Source organism: Nicotiana tomentosiformis, chromosome 10 (genome assembly GCF_000390325.3).
Source record: "Nicotiana tomentosiformis chromosome 10, ASM39032v3, whole genome shotgun sequence".
Taxonomy (NCBI): Eukaryota; Viridiplantae; Streptophyta; class Magnoliopsida; order Solanales; family Solanaceae; genus Nicotiana; species Nicotiana tomentosiformis.
In genome coordinates, this window is record NC_090821.1 from 38,618,403 (window position 1) to 38,636,580 (window position 18,178).

General features: G+C 35.8%; 2 protein-coding genes across 4 annotated transcripts; one reads left to right on the plus strand and one right to left on the minus strand.

Annotated features, from left to right (window-relative positions):
• Window positions 1–9,148: 9,148 nt before the first annotated feature.
• Window positions 9,149–10,764, plus strand: LOC138900039 (uncharacterized). The gene is made up of 3 exons (XM_070186740.1): window positions 9,149–9,798; window positions 10,403–10,455; window positions 10,594–10,764. Exons 1-3 carry the CDS (start codon window positions 9,162–9,164, stop codon window positions 10,762–10,764), a joined length of 861 nt encoding a protein of 286 aa, XP_070042841.1. The 5' UTR covers window positions 9,149–9,161.
• LOC104097401 (uncharacterized) lies at window positions 10,500–16,852 on the minus strand. Of its 3 annotated transcripts, none has more exons than XM_009603957.4 (11): window positions 16,700–16,852; window positions 16,386–16,505; window positions 16,198–16,307; window positions 15,417–15,535; window positions 15,218–15,315; window positions 13,141–13,228; window positions 12,895–13,029; window positions 12,537–12,645; window positions 11,944–12,095; window positions 11,757–11,867; window positions 10,500–10,693 (listed from the first exon to the last, which is right to left on the minus strand). In XM_009603957.4, exons 2-10 carry the CDS (start codon window positions 16,445–16,447, stop codon window positions 11,823–11,825), a joined length of 918 nt encoding a protein of 305 aa, XP_009602252.1. In that variant the 5' UTR covers window positions 16,448–16,505; window positions 16,700–16,852; the 3' UTR covers window positions 10,500–10,693; window positions 11,757–11,822. The 3 variants fall into 3 exon arrangements, with proteins under 3 accessions (XP_009602252.1, XP_009602253.1, XP_070043592.1); XM_009603958.4 differs by having other exon boundaries at window positions 16,386–16,463; window positions 16,700–16,824; XM_070187491.1 differs by lacking the exon at window positions 10,500–10,693 and adding an exon at window positions 10,719–11,277.
• Between the last annotated feature and the right edge of the window lie 1,326 nt (window positions 16,853–18,178).

An 18,178-nucleotide genomic window follows, 5' to 3' on the forward strand; every position in this document is an offset into this window, starting at 1 on the left:
TATATATATATATATATATATATATATATATATATATATATATATATCATAATACATAATTATATTGATATTATTCAAAGTATATTGCTAGCAAATACTTTACATAAAATTTAATCTAAAATATTTACATGCCACTAATATGTATATAGAAAAATAATATGTCACATATATTGTTTATATACGGATAATTTATACAAATATGCACATTATATTAGTGCAAAATATAAATAGTATATTAATAATATCTATTTAAATATAAACAAGTGTATAAATAACATATGCATATATATATATATATATATATATATATATATATATATATATATATATATATATATATATATATATATATATATGATTTTTCCTAAAAAATACATGATTTATAATATATCACAAACATACGTTATATTTTTTTCACGAAATATATGTATTTTACTTCATTAGAATATACAGATATATAATTTTGCACGAATTAAGTTGAATAAAAAGGTCCATGTATGAAAAGAAAGAAATCCGTTATGGAATGGATCGATGATATATTATTAAATATAAAGACGTATATAAACAACATATGCATATATACATAAAATTTTCTAAAATAATACATGATTTATAATGTATATATATCACAAACATACATTATATTTTTTCATGAAATATATGTATTTTATTTCATTAGAATATAAAGATATATAATTTCGCTACATTACATTGTATAAAAAGGTCCATGTATGGAAAGGAAAAAATCTGTTATGGAATAAATTGGTTTCCAACGAAAACATAAAACATTTTATGGAATGGAGAGAAGAAATAGGGAAAGATATTAAATTATAGGAGTGCCTTTTTAAGCCGCATGATTCTTGCTGATTTGAATTGAATGAAATCTGCTATATGTATAAATATTTTACGGTCACATTTGTTAATCATTAATTAATGCTAATCTTTTGTATTATATTTTTAATAATCTGCTATTAATGAAAGTAGTAATTATTGCACAATGAGTTTAACTAATAAACACAGGATTGTACAATAAATGTTTACGCTAATAAGTCGTTCAAAAAATATTTACAAGTTACCCTCCAATTATGTAATTTAGAAAAAATCACAGAGTAATATTTTAAAAGATTTGATCAGAGCAAATTAAACGTTGTAGCTTCGGTACCTTCACACAATCAAACAACAAATGGAACTTACCTATACCCTCGCATACCATGAACAAATACGATAAAGCTTTATCCCTTTGGTCATGAACTATACTTATCAGTATATTTTCATCCTACAGATTATCGAAGTTACTCGCTCTATTTCAAAAGGATTATCACTATTTTCTTATTAATTCGTCTTAAAAAGATCGGCATATTCCAATATTTTCTTAATAAAAAGTTTATAGTCATACAAATATTATAATTTATTTAGGACCACAAGTTTTAAAAATTTTATTGCCAAACAAATATTATGGCATATTTAAGGCCACAAATTTCAAAAGTCTTATCTCTTTATTAAATTTGTTTGGTATATTTAAAATCACAAGTTTCATAACTCTTATCTCATTATTAAATTTTATATCAAGTCAAATCAAGACAAACAAATTAAAACGATGGAGTAAGTTGCAAGATGATACTTCCCTCGTTCAAATTTATATAAGGTAAATTATTGTAATGTTTAAGGAAGTGTGTACATTATCAAAAATATACTCCTATTACCCAATGGAAAACATTAAGAAATAAAATTCAAACATGGATATTTTTTTTCTTTTATGTGTAAAGAAAACACGGTTCAAGTAAAAGAGAATGGGAAGGAAAGGGATACAGGGATTAGATACGCCGCCAGAAGTGCTTATTTGCTTGTCCAGAAACAGAAAAAACTGCGAAACCCAAGAAAATACTTACTCAGATGTTTCCCTTTGGAAAAGAAAAGCTTTCATTTTCATGAATTTATGTGTTTTTCCAAGGAGTACCTCCACCTTTAAACTTCAACCATTAGATTGCTGTTAGTGACGGTATTTGACTCCACATAAAATTTAAGAAAGAAAAAAATAATTTTGAAATATATAGTCTAAAATAAGTCATAGATATTTATTTGACTTAAATTATCTCATTAAAGATATAATAAGAAATTTAAAATTAAATTATTACTAAATATAAAAATATGTCATTCTTGTTGGGACTAATTAAAAAAAAAATCACATAAATTAGATAGAAGTGGTAGATGATTTAAGTTATATACATTGGTAATCGGTGATACAAAGCAAAAATGTTGACACTATTAATGTAGTTTAATCCACTATTTTTTTAGGTAACTATTAAGTAATACTTATAATAAAATAGCTGTAATTATGTAATTTTTAAAAAGTTTTAAAATATTATTTTAAGGTATTGTTGTCACGACCCAAATTCCCTCTGTAGGATATCGTGACGGCACCTAGTCTCTAAAACTAGGTAAGCCTAACAATTTTGCGGAATAACAGAATATAAAACTGAACTCAAACCTTAACATATGAAATATATAAAAACTGTGGTTCAACATAATTACAACTTCCAAAACCCGGTAGAAATAAGTCGTAAGTTTCTAAGAGAAATACTAAGTGTCTCTACACATCAGAGTCTAAAGAGAATAAGGAAAAATAACATAATAAGGAACGAGGGGGACTCCAAGGTCTGCGGACGCTGGCAGATGTACCTTGAAATCTCCATGTACAGGCTATCTCACTGGTATCTGGCCTGGTAGGAAGAACCTGGATCTGCACAAAAAGATATGCAGAAAAGTAGCATGAGTACACCACAACGGTACCCAGTAAGTGCCAAGCCTAACCTCGGTAGAGTAGTGACGAGGTAAGGTCAGGGCCCTACTGGAATAAAAAGAAAACAAGGCAGAAGATATAATAATATAATGAAACAACGGAGAATTTAACAATGAGAAATTACAGAAAGGTAACAACACAGCAAATGGAGGTAAACAACAGGGGCAATCCCGAGGTACCGCCTCGTAGTCCCAAATGTAAATACCCAACAGGGGAGCTTCCGAGGTACCGCCTCGCAGTCCCAAAAGTAAATATGCAACGGGGAACTCCCGAGGTACCGCCTCGTAGTCCCAAAAGTAAATACGCAACTCATAACTTATGGAACAACGAATTTACGGCAAGGAATCCTACAGTTAAAGACTGAACACAATAATCAAGGAAACAGATAATTCAACTAAGCATGTTGCACAAATTTCAAGTAAGAGTTAAGATACGTAGACATGCGATACTAGGCTAAACGTGACAGTTACACATGTTAAGGCAACTCAGTTAAGGAATTTAAAAGAAGAATACTCAGCAAAAACCGAAATTTTCACATTTAGCCCGTGTACACACTCATCACCTCGTGTACACGGCGCTCACATATCACAAATTGTTACAACAGTACCAAATCCTAAGGGGATTTCTCCCACATAAGGTTAGACAAGTCACTTACCTCAAACCAAACTCAATCAGTCAATAATAATGCATTTTCCTAGATTTTTCGACTCCGAACGGACCAAATCTAGCCAAAAGCAATTACACACTATAAATACAACTACAATAAACTAATTTAAATAATGAAACTATAACTTTAGCAAAAAATCAAAAAATCGCCCCAAAAAGTGGACTCGGGCCCACATCTCGGAATCAGGTAAAAGTTACAAAATACGAACACACATTCGATATCGAGTTCACCCGTACCAAAATTTCTCAAATCCGACCTCAAATCGCTTTTAAATTCCCAAAATTTCGGTCTAAGAACTTCCACCTTTTTTCCCAAATTTCTCAACCCAAATTCTTAATTAAATGAAGAAATAATTGATAGATTAGTGGACAGTAATCAAAAACAAGTCAAGAATCGTTACCCAAATATTTTCTCTGGAAAACCCTCGAAATTTCGCCTCAATCTGAGCTCTCTAGGTTCAAACACCGAGAATGAAATTAAATACTTGGAATTAGCCCTTTTCTGCCAAGCAATTTTGCTTCTGCGAGGCCTTAGCCGCATCTGCGGCTCCGCACCTGCGGAAATTCCATCGCAGGTGCGGCCATTACTTAGGCCACAAAATCTCGCTTCTATGGCACCCTAAGCGCACTTGCGCATGCGCTTCTGTGAAGAGACAGACGCATTTGTGCTCCCGCTTCTGCGGAAGATTTCCGCTTCTGCGATCACCAGGCCTCCCTAGACTTTCCGCTTCTACGTTCATTCCTCCACATAAGCGACTTCGCTTCTGCAGCCTTCACGTCGCACCTGCGATCACAGGACACTTCCTCCAGCCTCGCATCTGCGCCCAATGGATCTCTTTTACGAGCTCGCACCTGCGGTCAATCTTGCGCATGTGCGATTGCACCAGAACTGGTGCCTTCAGCCATTCTCACAAGTCTAAATTTGATCCGTTAACCATCCGGAATCCACCCGAGGCCCCCGGGACCTCGACCAAATATATCAACCAGTCCTAAAACATCATACGAACTTAGTCGAGCCTCTTTAAATCACATCAAACAACGCTAAAAATACGAATTGCACATCGATGCAAGCCTAATGAACTTTAAAACTTCAAACTTCTACATCTGATGCCGAAACCTACCAAAAAGCTAAAAACTTCAAACTTCTCCTTCCGCATCTGCGCCCAAAAAGCCGCATTTGTGGTGACGCATCTGCGGCCATTCCCACCGCAGGTGCGAACGCACCAGATGCCTGAAACTTCAGGAAACACTCCAAGACCAAAATTAATCCGAATTCAACCCGAAATACACTCGAGGCCCCCGGGACCCCATCCAAGCATATCAGCAAGTCCTAAAACACAATAAACTCGCTTGAAGCCTCGAATCATATCAAACAACGTCAAAACCACAAAACGCACATCGATTCAAGCCTAATGAACAAATGAACTTCCAACCTCTAAAACTAATGTTGAATCATATCAAACCAATTTCGATTGACCTCAAATTTTGCGCACAAGTCATAAATGACACAACAAACCTATTCCAACTCTCGAAACCAAAATCCGAACCCAATATCAACAAAGTCAACTCTATGTCAACCTCTCAACCTTCCAAACCTTCAACTTTTCAACTTTCGCCAAAACACACCAAATCAACCTACGGCTCTCCAAATCCAAATCTAGACAGACGCTTAAGTCCAAAATCACCATACGAAGCTATCGGAATCATCAAAACTCTATTCTAGAGTCGTTTACACAAAAGTCAAACTTCGTTCAACTCTTTCAACTTAAACTTACAACCTTGGGACTAAGTGTCTTAATTCACTCTGAAATATCCCTGGAACTAAATAAACCACCTCGTCAAGTCACGTAACCACAAGTGAACATAGAACGAGCAATAAACAGGGGAATGGGGCTACAATACACAAAATGACTGATCGGGTCGTTACAGTTTATGTAACTTTCGAACAAAAGTTGTACTTATTTCTTTTACCAGCTTTATAAATCCAAATCATAGTGGCTCATGACTTGTATTACCAGTCCTTGGGATAGTTATATTGATTATTTTGCGGTTTTATTTATAACATTGATGATTTCTCATTGTAGTAGTAACTTATACTATTTGGCTTACCTATCAGGTTAGACTAGGTGCCATCACGACTTGGTGGGGTTTTGAGTCGTGACAAGTTGGTATCATAGCTCTAGGTTCATAGGTTTTATGAGTCATGAGCAAGTGTCTAGTAGAGTCTGCAGATTGGTATGATAACATCCATACCTATCTTCGAGAGGCTACAGGGCATCTAGGAAACTTCCCTTCTTTCTTTCCTTATCGTGCGACATTGTTTAAGCTTGAAGCATGTATCTTCAATTTCTTCCTATTCACTCATAGGTGATGTTGCGCACTCGGTACCAACTATGCACCACGACTTATGATGTTGCAGATGGACTACAGAGACTATGGGTGCTTGATTATCATCTCGATGTGTTTTCTAGACTTAGAAGCGGATGCGGTGATAGATCTTTCAATTGTTCCTTTGTGGTATGCAGCAGATTCTTGTATCTGGTTGGTGAGTACGTACTCGGGAGGATTAATTGGTTGCCTAGTTATTTTGACCGCAGAAGGGTCATGGGAAGATGTTGATTTGATGTTAGCCGGTGGATTTGAGGTTGTGTGATTTGTATGATGCTTCTATACAGTAAAATGCATATACTACAATTTCGGAAGGCTTGAGAAAGTTTGTGCGACTGTCATAAGGACGAGTATACATTTAGCAGAGTCCTTTGAGTGTTTATGACTAAAGTCACCTAAGTTTATGAAGTATTCAGATGATTAACAGTGAGAGACCATGGCAGCTACGAAGAAGGGGGCACTGTGGATTACAGGTGATGTGTTCTATGGCTTCGAGCCAAGTGGGGAGTATTCTATCGACGATCGGATTGCACGACCGTGCGTTATATTAGTTCTTAGACTAGGATGTGCTTGCGGGTTGGCTATGATTTGAGAAAGATTTCATCGAGGTTGATTTAGATCAAGGGATCGGTGGATGTATGATGTACTGCACTTTATGGGAATATAGAGGTCTTGGGATGATTCAGGTTTGATGCTCGTTGTGGATATAGTATGCAAGGAAAAAGAATCGATTGGTTGCTTCTTTTGGATATCCATGTGCTGGTGGAGCACGGGTTATGTGGTGCGTATTGGTTGCGCATTGGGGATTAGAGCAAGATGAATGACTTTCGAGAAGGATCCAACGGGCTCAGGACTCGTTGTCCTCCACTTAACTTCATTCTTAATCTTGTTTTTCTTGGTATGTCCACACATCCATCTCAACATCCTCATTTCAGCTACATTCATCTTCTGGACATGGAACTTCTTGACAGGCCAACACTTTACTAAAAAGTACTTTTAAAAAAAATATTTTTTAAAATAAGTTTGATTTTAAAAGCACGACCAAAATGCTATTACATTAATGTAAGTTTTCTATTTTCTATTACATTAATTAACGTAATAGAAAAATCTTACGTAGTAACAGGTACAAACCAGATAGAATTAAAAAATGTCATTTCACACTATACGTATTAATCGGGCAGGGCTGACCTGTTTACAACCCGGTTCAGTCCGGTACTGTAGCGTAGGGGGCGGGTTAGGATGAGTTGGGCGGGAAGTGGGTTTCAAATGAATAGTTTTTTGATACCGGTGCACCGGAATCCACTAAGCCCGTTAATCCGTTAACGGGTTTTTAACGGGCTACAATCCGGTTCAACCCGGTATCCGTTATAATTTCTTTTCTTTTCTTTTCTTTTCTGGTCATGGTAATGATTATTTGACTGTTACATGTCATTAGATAGATGATAATTTTTGTATGCAAAAACATATTATTACTTTTAAATATGATGAAGATCAAAGTCATACTGGTGCATTTATAAGTAACACTATCCATGAAGTTGTTATATTTTATAATCTTGCACAAAAAATTTTGTGTGTGTCATTTGATAATGCTTCTAACAATAATGTTGCTATTACAATATTAAAATTACATCTACGCCCACCACTTCCTGAAATATTTCATGTTAGATGTGCATGTCATATTTATTATTTGATTGTGAAGAGTGGCCTTGAATTATTTAGAGATGATATCACTTTAGTTAGAAGAGTTGGTGTAATTCAAGAAAATAATAAAAGTGCTAGATTAAATGCATTTAAAAAAAATGTGTACACTATGGACTAAAACCAAGACTCATGCCTGAAGAAATAGTTACTATGTGGAATTATACTTATTTATTCTTAAAATGTTGTTATAAATATAGAATGCATATAACTGAAGTTGCTAATTCTCATTGTACCGATCCTAGCCGTTTGTTAACATCTAGAACTCGGGATGTCATTGAAGATGTTGTAAAGTTTTTACAAAAATTTTATGTGGCTACACTTAAGTTTTTTGGAGCTTATTATCCTATTATTGCAAATGGTTTAGTTCATATTTCTGAAATTTCTCTTTTACTACATAATTTGAAGAAGAAAGAAGGATATATTTCTGTTGTTGAATCTATGCTAGATAAGTTTAAAAAATATTTATACTCAATTCCCCCTATTTACCTAATTGATGCTATTTTAAACCTTTCTATCAAAATGGTCATTTGTCACCAATTAATCAGTGCTTTATATTCTTATATGGATATTGGACCAACTGAAACTCCTGATATTGACACTTGTATTTCTGATCTATACAAACATTTAGAAACATTATATAATTATTATGCTAACATTGTTGATGATTCTTCTGTTGTAGATGTAAATATTTCTTCAAGTTCAGTTTCAACATCTGGGACCAGTGCTTTGGATGATAATGATGTGTTAAAGATTATTTGATTTGGTCTACACTAGGGGAGCATGATGTTCCATATTGCCTTCGGAGCTTGATCCTTACATATTGCCTATTGGTTTTATTAAATAATTTTTTGTAGCCACTTACTTTCAAATTTTAATTTTAAAATTATAAAATTCAAATTTCAAATTTAAAACTTTAAACTTCAAAGTTTAATTCTAAACCTTAAAAGTTTGCAAACACTTAAGTATCAATAACATTGAATAAGAAAAATAAAATTTACTTTAAAAAAAATTACACGGCCCGGTCCAGCCTGCTAAGTCCGAACCCGGACGGACAAAAAAATCCGAAAAAGTACAGCCCGCTAATTCAGCCCACTAACAATCCGGAACGTTAAACGAACGGGCTGATTTTTTTTGTATACAACCCGTCCCAACCCGCCCGTTAAACACCCATATTTCACACTCTGAGAGGTTGATGGATAGCTCTCCCAGTGAATGACCCTTGGTGTTAAGCCCAATGCTCTGATTTCTACTGAAAGCTTGTTTTCTCACCTCAGACCTGCCATTACCTTAGTTGCCGACACTTTAGTAAAATGAAATTTCAAGCCCACTATTAATGGGCCGAGCACAAAAATTCTCATGTTGGACTTCTCATTTTATTTGTTAAATATTTGACAAAAACCACCCTAAGACTGAGAACTGATAAGCTCCAGTGTGATTAGATGAATTACATGTAATGTCTTGTAAATCCACTTGTTAGATCATATTGAGAATTTGAAACTAAGGGTATTTTATTACCTTGCACCAAGGATCAGCGCTCAATACTTTCCTATTTGCCTTGGCAATGGACGCTCTGACGCACCATATTCAAGGAGAGGTGTCATGGTATATGTTATTTGCTGATGATATAGCCTTGCTTGATGAGACGCGAGGCGGTGTCGGCGAGAGGCTGGAGGTTTGGAGACAGGCCCTGGAGTCTAAGGGTTTCAAGTTGAGCAGGACTAAGACAGAATACTTGGAGTGCAAGTTCAGTGACATGACGGGGGAAGCAAATAGTGATGTGAGGCTTAATTCACAAGTCATCCCCAAGAAAGAGAGTTTTAAGTATCTTGGGTCTAGTATCCAGGGGAACGGGGAGATTGATGAGGATGTCACACACCGTATAGGGGCGGGATGGATGAAATGGAGGTTAGCCTCTGGCGTCTTGTGTGACAAAAAGGTGCCACCAGAACTTAAAGGCAAGTTTTATAGAGCGATGGTTAGACCGGCTATGTTGTATGGGGCAGAATGTTGGCCAGTCAAGAACTCTCATATCCAGAAGATGAAAGTAGCAGAAATGAGGATGTTGAGGTGGATGTGGGGGCATACTAGGTTGGATAAAATTAGGAATGAGGATATTCGGGCTAAGGTGGGGGTGACGCCTATAGATGACAAAATGCGGGAAGCGAGGCTTAGATGGTTTGGGCACATGCGGAGGAGAAGTCTTGACGCCCCGGTTAGGAGGTGCGAGCGGTTGGCTTTGTCAGGTATGAGAAGAGGTAAAGGGCGACCTAAGAAATATTGGGTAGAGGTGATCAGGCAGCACATAGCGCGACTCCAGTTCAGCTAAAACATGACCTTAGATAGGAAGGCTTGGAGGGCGAGCTTTAGGGTCATAGTAGGTAGTTGAACATTTTTCTTCCTTGTTAAGGGTGTTAGGCTAGTTTGTAGTATCTTGCTTTAGATTGTTAGTGGTACTTGTTGTGTTTGTATTGTTTTATGCTCCGATTGCCTAGTACTCTTCCATTATTCTGATTATTGATATTGCTTTTTTCCATTTATTTTTTTGATTCTTATGTTGGTGGCATTGTCTTCTTGACGTATGTGGTTGTTATTGTTCCATTGCCTCTTTTTCATCTTCTTGTGCCGAGGGTCTTTCGAAAACAGCCTCTCTATCCTCCGAGGTAGGGGTAAGGTCTGCGTACACACTATTCTCCCCAAACCCCACACATGGGATTATATTGGATTGTTGTTGTTGTTAAACAGTTTTGAGGTTGCCAAGATCCTACAGCTGAGTTAAAAATATATTCAAATATAGTATGGCTTCATTTGTAATTATTTCTGTTTTCATAAGTAACTTTCACGCTATAGGCTTCAAATTATCTATATCATCAGAAATTGGCCCTAGTGTAGAAGTAGAACTAGTAATATCTACTTGTCAAAATGCATACAAAACAATAGTGCGAAATTATAATGAAACTAAATATTTAAAAGTTAATAAACTTTAAAAAGTATCATTTCAACATTAAAGAATTAGATTGCTTGCTACTTAATAAATCCAGTATAAGCAAATCACTGGTAGCACATCACCTCGTCTTCTCTCTCTTTCATCTGCTCACGAGACAGCAGAGGTTTATCCTACAATGTGGTTACCATTGACACCTGTGGCAGCGGATATAAATAGATCTTACAATCGTTATAATATGAGTACCACAGAGAAGAAATACTGGTAGAATCATTTGGTTGCTGGTTAGAGTTATGCATGTATTAGTATTGTAGAGATTAGTTAGATAGGAATTAATTATGCAAGATTTAATTGTGAAGGGATTAGTTATATAAAGATTAGTAATGCATGGATTGTAATGTAGAGATTATTTTTTGTTGAATATTTACTTTATCCTGATTATACAATATGTAATTTAAAATAAATGAGGGTTTTTCGATCATTTGATTGTTTAATACATGTATTACTAATACATGTATTAGTTATTCCACCTTTTACCTTGCATAAATAATACATAGATTTGTTGTATAACTTATCCATGTATTACTTATACTGCCAATGGAAAAGCAACCAAACATGACATTAGTTATGTTGATTTTTGTATAAAGTAACTAAAGGCTACCAAACATGGTATTTGTTATGTTAGTCCTAGTGTACATGAATAACTTACCCTGTAATTAGCTACCAAACGACCCCTTAATGCACAATTCCACTGGAACACGAACTATGACTACAAAATTTGCTATTACAAGATCAAAATTAGTAATAGCCTGTTTGGCCAAGCTTCTCCAATCCTATAAGCCCTTTTTTTGAAAAAAAAATATTTTTTTTTTCAAAATTGAAGTGTTTGGCCAAGCTTTTGGAAGAAAAAAAAAATGCTTTTGAGAAGAAGCAGAACCAGTTTTGGAGAAGCAGAAAAAAGTAGATTTTCTCCAAAATCACTTTTTTGAAAAGCACTTTTGAGAAAAATACACTTAGAAGTAGTTTTTAAAAGCTTGGTCAAACACTAATTGCTGCTCAAAAGTATTTTTCAAATTAATTAGCCAAACACAAACTGCTTCTCACCAAAAGTACTTTTGAGAAAAGCACTTTGGAGAAAAAGCTTTTCAAATAAGTTGATATTTGCACCTTGGCCAAACAGGTTATAAGATTGTTTTGCTTACATGTCCATTTCATTCTAGCTAGCGAAGTCTGGCGCATATTTTGAGAAACATATCTTACCAATTGAATTTCGCAGCCACTTAAAGCAAGCATTTTGATAATTGTAGAATTACGGAATACAATCTCTCATTGTACTGCTGTCCGTCTTTCACCCGTATCCTCATGCTCAACCTATAGGAGATAAAGACAAAAGGTGGGTTTTCACAAAGATTGAAGTGTGTAAAAAGCATATAATGTTTTTTTTTACCTCCACAAGCACTTTCGCCTTTTTCTTTGAATTTGCACTTGGCTCATCTTTCTCTGCTCTTCTTCTAGCTAAAACAGAATCTTTTCTACCCCTCTTCTGATGAACTGCAACAGCCTCTTCATCATCATCCTCGTCCTCGCCGTCCATTCCAACTGCCACATGGTCAAACGGATTTACAATTAGTTCAACAATTATGGCTATGAAAGACACTTCCTCACCACAATGGACATGAACAAATGCATCAGACAGAGATAAAATGGATGTATCAGCACCAATACACCAAAAGGATGTGACTGGTAGCAATTTGCAACTTCTACTTCAATTTGTTCCAAATAGTACTCTTTTCAACTTAAAATGCTCTTCTTTTTCAACTTCAGCCTAATATTGTCCGAATGCCAACTAAACATTATAGAATACAAATGCAAACTCGTTTGTTCCTGGTGTTTAGGTAAAACCTATGGAGACTCTTAAGCCTGAGTTAAATATGTGCATTGCGTCCTCACTCAAAGGATGATGTTGGCATTAATTTATTACACTAATGAAACACTGGGAATAGGATGAGCAAAGCAGAGCACATCCATTAAGAGCTTTACCAGTATCATCATCCAAGCCACTGTCTCCAATTCCAAGACCATCAAAATCTTCCATATCATCTTCCTCTTCAAGATCATCATAGCCTTCAACATATTCCACTTCATGTTCCTGCTTATTTCAATCATTAACAGCAGAATGAATAAACGACTCATCTAAATGTATCAGCCGAAGTTAACCAATTTACTTAGAAAGGCTCTGCCAGAGGAGGGTAGTCCCAGGCTCCAAGCTGGCACAACCCACCCAAACCCCCAAAAACAAGGGGGAGGGTGGTGGGGGAGGTAGCAACCAAGAGAAGAAAGGGAAACTAGAAAAACGAGAATATTTAAGAGACAACATAACAGGGGTTTTGATCAAGACCTCCTCATCTTCTTCTTCACTAACCACCTGCATTGCTTTCCTACCAAGAATCTCTAGATACTTCCGCTCAGGATAATTGTATATATCACCATACACTCCTTTAGAAAGGCGTTCCAGCAGTTCCTTCTCAATGCTCTGCAGAGTACAAATGGCATGACTTGTAAAGGAAATAGCCGATGACCTACCAAATTAAGGAAAAAAATGCTCTACCCCGAACAAGAGAAAGAATTACAAGCTTAAACTTACTTTATCGAGAAGAGCTGCTTTTTCAGCCTTTTCCTGTCGGCGAGATTCTCTTTTCGTTTCTTTCCTAGGTGTGGTCATTATCTTCTCCCTGGAGACACAACAAATTAGAGCATATAGCGAGTGCAGGAAAATGCTTTCAGTCAAACATCCATAAGCAAAGATTTATTTCCTCAAAGGGAGATACCAAAATATGGAAGTAAACAAGTCCCATCTTGAAAAAGTTGGGAGGAAAATTTATGACTGTTCTTGAGCACAACACAACTGTTACCGTTACATTTTTTGGGATAAAGCAAGCTTTCTAAGTACTAGTTTGAATTAGGATAAAATGGAATATTCTCCAATACCATCTCACCTAATTGCCATGGGAGATTGATCCCCCTAGAGAAGTTTGAAACTGTGCAGCTGTTAAAAAGTCCATTATCATATCAACTACTAACTGGAAGAATATAGTATCATTACATAATCTGGCCAGGACACCGCCATCTTCAAAAAAATTATATATATATGTTGTACATAATCTAGACTGGAAAGGAATAAAAGAATGCCCACGCCTTTGCAGCAGCAATGACCGCAGATACTATCATAGAGGCAGGTTATTTGAACTATCTAATTCGAGTCAAATGAGAGGAGTCCCTGCAAATAGCAATAACTATGCAATTCCAAGAAAACTATGCGTGGTACTTCCATATTTGCTCTGCAATTTATGCCCTATATTTAAAACTGGAAGAATATAGTATCATTACATAATCTGGCCAGGACACCGCCATCTTCAAAAAAAATATATATATATGTTGTACATAATCTAGACTGGAAAGGAATAAAAGAATGCCCACGCCTTTGCAGCAGCAATGACCGCAGATACTATCATAGAGGCAGGTTATTTGAACTATCTAATTCGAGTCAAATGAGAGAGGAGTCCCTGCAAATAGCAATAACTATGTCCAAGAAAACTATGCGTGGTACTTCCATATTTGCTCTGCAATTTATGCCCTATATTTAAAAAATCTGCTTAATACAAGTCAATGGCATTGCATCCTTGACACAAGACTTATGATCTGAAATGGTAATTGAGCTCATTGCCCGTCAATTTTGGGCTTCCTGTGTTAAGGGCCCAAATTAGGGGGAGAGTATGTCTATTTAGCAAAATCCCTCCACCCTGATTCCAGAAACAATTCCACCACCATGAGGTATTCTAACAGTTGTAGGGCTATGGGATAGAGGGGAGGCAGGTTTTTGGGTCAATGAGGGCAAGGGTGAAGACCATGAACTAGTTAGGACAGTGGAGGAGGGATTTTTATGAGAAATAACAGTGGGGAGATGCAGTGACCGAGTGGATGGGGAAGGCATGTCAGCTTAGGAGAACCACAGATACCACAAGAACAGTTAGGAAGTTGCAGTGTTGGGAAAAACGGAAGAAAAGGGTTAGAAGGGGGCTATACGAAGGCAGTAGTTGGGGATTGTGGAAAAGGGGGGTTTACATAGAGGATGCGGTTAGCAGGCATATGCCAGAGACTAAATTAAAACCTAGTACATTCATTGTGGGTAAAAGCTGCAGCTAAACTATTCTAACTGGATAAGATGGGACAATTATGATTCGGCATACATTGGGTGTATGTTATCCAATATCGCAGTCCATTGGTATAGCTATTGAAAATGTGATAAACAGAGGCTCTTATGGAACAGCACACCCTCTTTCTCTCCTGAATGAACAAATATTAAAATTTGAGCTTACCACACCTAAATGTTCATCTAACTACAAGTCTACTTGGTCCGCATCTAGCAGTCATCTCATCCTTTGCCTCATTAACAAGCCAAGAGATTACTTGTTTGTATTGGTTCTTCTGGAAGCCAGGGTGTGAGAAGGTGAAACGGGATGAAGAGCCAGATTGTAAAACAAACAAGAATGTATAACTTTCAAGCATGCACCTCAAATTTCCTCTATAATAATGCTCAAGACCGTAAAAGAGTAAGACTAAAAAGTAAACTTGAGACAATAAATCACCAACCATATATACATTTAAGTGTTTAGGAGAGAATTTTAACTGTAAACCAAATTTCTGAGAAGGGAGGTCTGAACCTTGTTTTCAAAGTAAGCTTCCTCATTCTCATTCGCATCTGAGTCATTTTTGTTAATCTTTGTTTTGCCTTGTGGACAAGAAACTTTGGCCAGTACTTCTGTGGTAGTTGAGAGAGAGGGAAGGAGGGAGGAGGGAAGTTATTGCTTTGAAGAACAACAAGCATACAAAGGTAAGTGAAAAAAAAGTTAATTTCATTACCAAATGTTTATCAATGATTTCAAGAGCCTTTTCGTAATTTCTTGGCAATTTAACTCTTTCCCAAAGTTTGTTTGGCATGTGAGCCCTTTCTATTGTTTTCATGTACAAATAGGACACTCCTGCATAGCACAAAAACAACTCAGAGGATCCAAAAGAAAATTCGAATTCCTCCTACAAAAATTCAGTAATTAATAAAAACTACAGAACCAGAAACAAGCAGTTTTGGAGAACCCTCCAATGAAACCAGACTGTAGATTCTTTAGACAACTTACTATGAATATCAGAACATTTTAGGATGACCGTATTAGCTTATCCCATCAAGAAAAAGTTAAATTACCCTCATGATTCATAGCTTAAAACCCAGACGAAAATGATAAATCAATATAATCCAAGTATATGGTAATTCCCCCAAGTCAATTAGCCAGACAAAAAGGGGTAAACAGGACAGGCACTTCACAACCAAAGAAACATTTTCAACTAGAACCTAGCATTTAGCACTAGTATAAAATACTCTCTAGGAATGGAAGGGTACAAGTAACACAAACCGAAAGGTAAAAATCCCTTTTTCTATTGCAGCCAAGTTATTCATTAATGATCATAAATAAAACAATTCCAATTGCAGCCAGCCAAACCATTAACTCATACATCTTGTATGCCCTAGGATCGCGATTACAACCATTTTCTTATATTTAAAAAATGAAGGGGGAAAAAAAAAAAGAAGAAGCTATAGCCTCTTGTATATCATTTCAAGAAAGACAAGAAATAAGCTGTGCATAAGTACCATCATGATCCCGAATGGTGGCGTACCGACTATTAGCCAGAGGACATGAGCTACGGTTGCAAATCCCAGTTACATTATATGGATTTCGACAAAATATCCCTGTCTCAATTCTGTCAAAAAATGCAAAAGAAGAAGATGAGAAACAAATGGTATACGAAGTGAGAATCAAATTAAGAAAAAGATCTGACTTGGCCATGAAGCTGCAATGCTTGTGTCTGATAACTTGCCATATGACCTCATCGTGCTGCATTTTTTCTCACTCAACCCTAATTAAGAGACAATGAGTGCGCACTCACTCTATAACTTAACTGCAGAAAGGTTTTGTAAGAAAATTGGTATATCATCACAACTTTGAGCAATATTATAACATGTAATGCAAATAAGAACATACATGAACTTGTAAAAGAGACGCAAACACAGTTATTACAGTACAATTCAATAAAAAATTTGTCTTACTATTAAGAATTACTGTAAGAGGATAAAAGGAAAAAAGAGGACATACAGTTTGATTCGGAGTAAAGAGAGCAGAAGAGCGTAACTGCAGACGGAGGTGAGGGTTTTGGCCCCTCAGAGTTAAAGCAGGGTTTTGGCAAGAATGTTAAGCTCTTCGAATTTGGGCTCGCCTTACAAGATTATTAACAATAACTGCAACTAATTTTATCATTACTTTTAGTTAGGGCGGTTGGAATGGCAGTTGATGAACGAAATTTTATAATTAATGACTTAACGATTTGAAGGCGGATTACTAACCTTATCGGATAAACTGTTAACATGTTAAGAATTTTTATATTTATACTTTTACCTCTATGTATATAAAGTAATATTTATTTGCCGATCCCAAGTATATGGAACCCGTCATGATCCGGTAACAGATGTAGACCTTGATGTAGAATTAAATTTAAGTTAGTTGGGGCAGAGTAGTACTGCTAGTCTACTACTTCCATATATACAAGTGTATGATTTAAGCTAAAGGTTGTTGATAATCTTGTTGCCCAAATATTACACCCACTCCAGCTTTGAATGAATTTGATTTGCAAAGACAAAGCAAAGTCAAGAATTTTAGCCTTACTCATTTAGTTTAGCTTTGAAGAGCGCATTTATTGGGGTTCAATTTCTATTTTCTAATCTTACTTATTTAGTTCAGTTTTTAATACAATGGGCTTCATTTACTTTATCCAGAATCATTACGAAGACAAAGCAAATGTGATGTTTTACTCCAACTTTTTCCTTAATCGATAATCCGATAACCGCTCGATAATCGCTAATTCGATACCAATCCGCCCGATGTCTTATTGGTTGGCTAGTGGATTACTATATTTATAAATAGGATATTTACCTTCTTATACACTATTTGAAATTTTATTACCCTCTCTACTCAAGTTTCAATTTAATTACATAGGCATATACAATTTACCAATTATATACATTTTAGGAATTAAATGAGTTTCCCTTTATATTAGGAATTGAATAAGGAATCAATTATTTCCCAACCTTATTCTCTCTCCCTCCTATGCGCGCGTTCTCTCTCTCTTCGTCTCTCTCGTGTGTTCTCTCTCTCCATCTCTCTCTGTTTCTCAATCTCTTATTCTCTGTTCTTTCCCCAATTTTTCTTCCTCTGATATTCTCTATTTTTTATCCTTTCATGTTATATATATTTTTAATGGAATTCATCAATGGATTTCAATCGTTTTACTATAAAGTTTTAACTTATCAATTTCCTTTCATGTTGCACAATTATTGTTCAAATTGAAATTGGCAATTAATAAATTTTGAAGGTGTTTGACTCTCCACCATTGACAGCCATTAAAAAGCTTTGAAACTTTGAATTCGAATTTGGATTTTCAAAAACCATTATTTGTTTGGATTGAGTGTTGTTGCAAACAATTGAGAATATTGTTTGGAGTTTATATCTCAATTTTGAGGGTGTTTGGGTGAAGATTAGACTTGATTTTGGCTGAATTTCAGATTGAAACTCGAAGAA

Coding starts and splice junctions, on each gene's coding strand:
- LOC138900039 (XM_070186740.1), top strand. CDS start 9,162: ATGTTATTTGCTGATGATATAGCCTTGCTTGATGAGACGCGAGGCGGT. Junction 9,799..10,402: donor CGAGCGGTTGGCTTTGTCAG/GTATGAGAAGAG, acceptor TTCACGCTATAG/GCTTCAAATTATCTATATCA. Junction 10,456..10,593: donor CTAGTGTAGAAGTAGAACTA/GTAATATCTACT, acceptor TAATAAATCCAG/TATAAGCAAATCACTGGTAG.
- LOC104097401 (XM_009603957.4), bottom strand. CDS start 16,447: ATGCAGCACGATGAGGTCATATGGCAAGTTATCAGACACAAGCATTGC. Junction 13,229..15,217: donor AAGCTTACTTTGAAAACAAG/GTTCAGACCTCC, acceptor TTGTGTCTCCAG/GGAGAAGATAATGACCACAC. Junction 11,868..11,943: donor AGGCGAAAGTGCTTGTGGAG/GTAAAAAAAAAC, acceptor TATCTCCTATAG/GTTGAGCATGAGGATACGGG.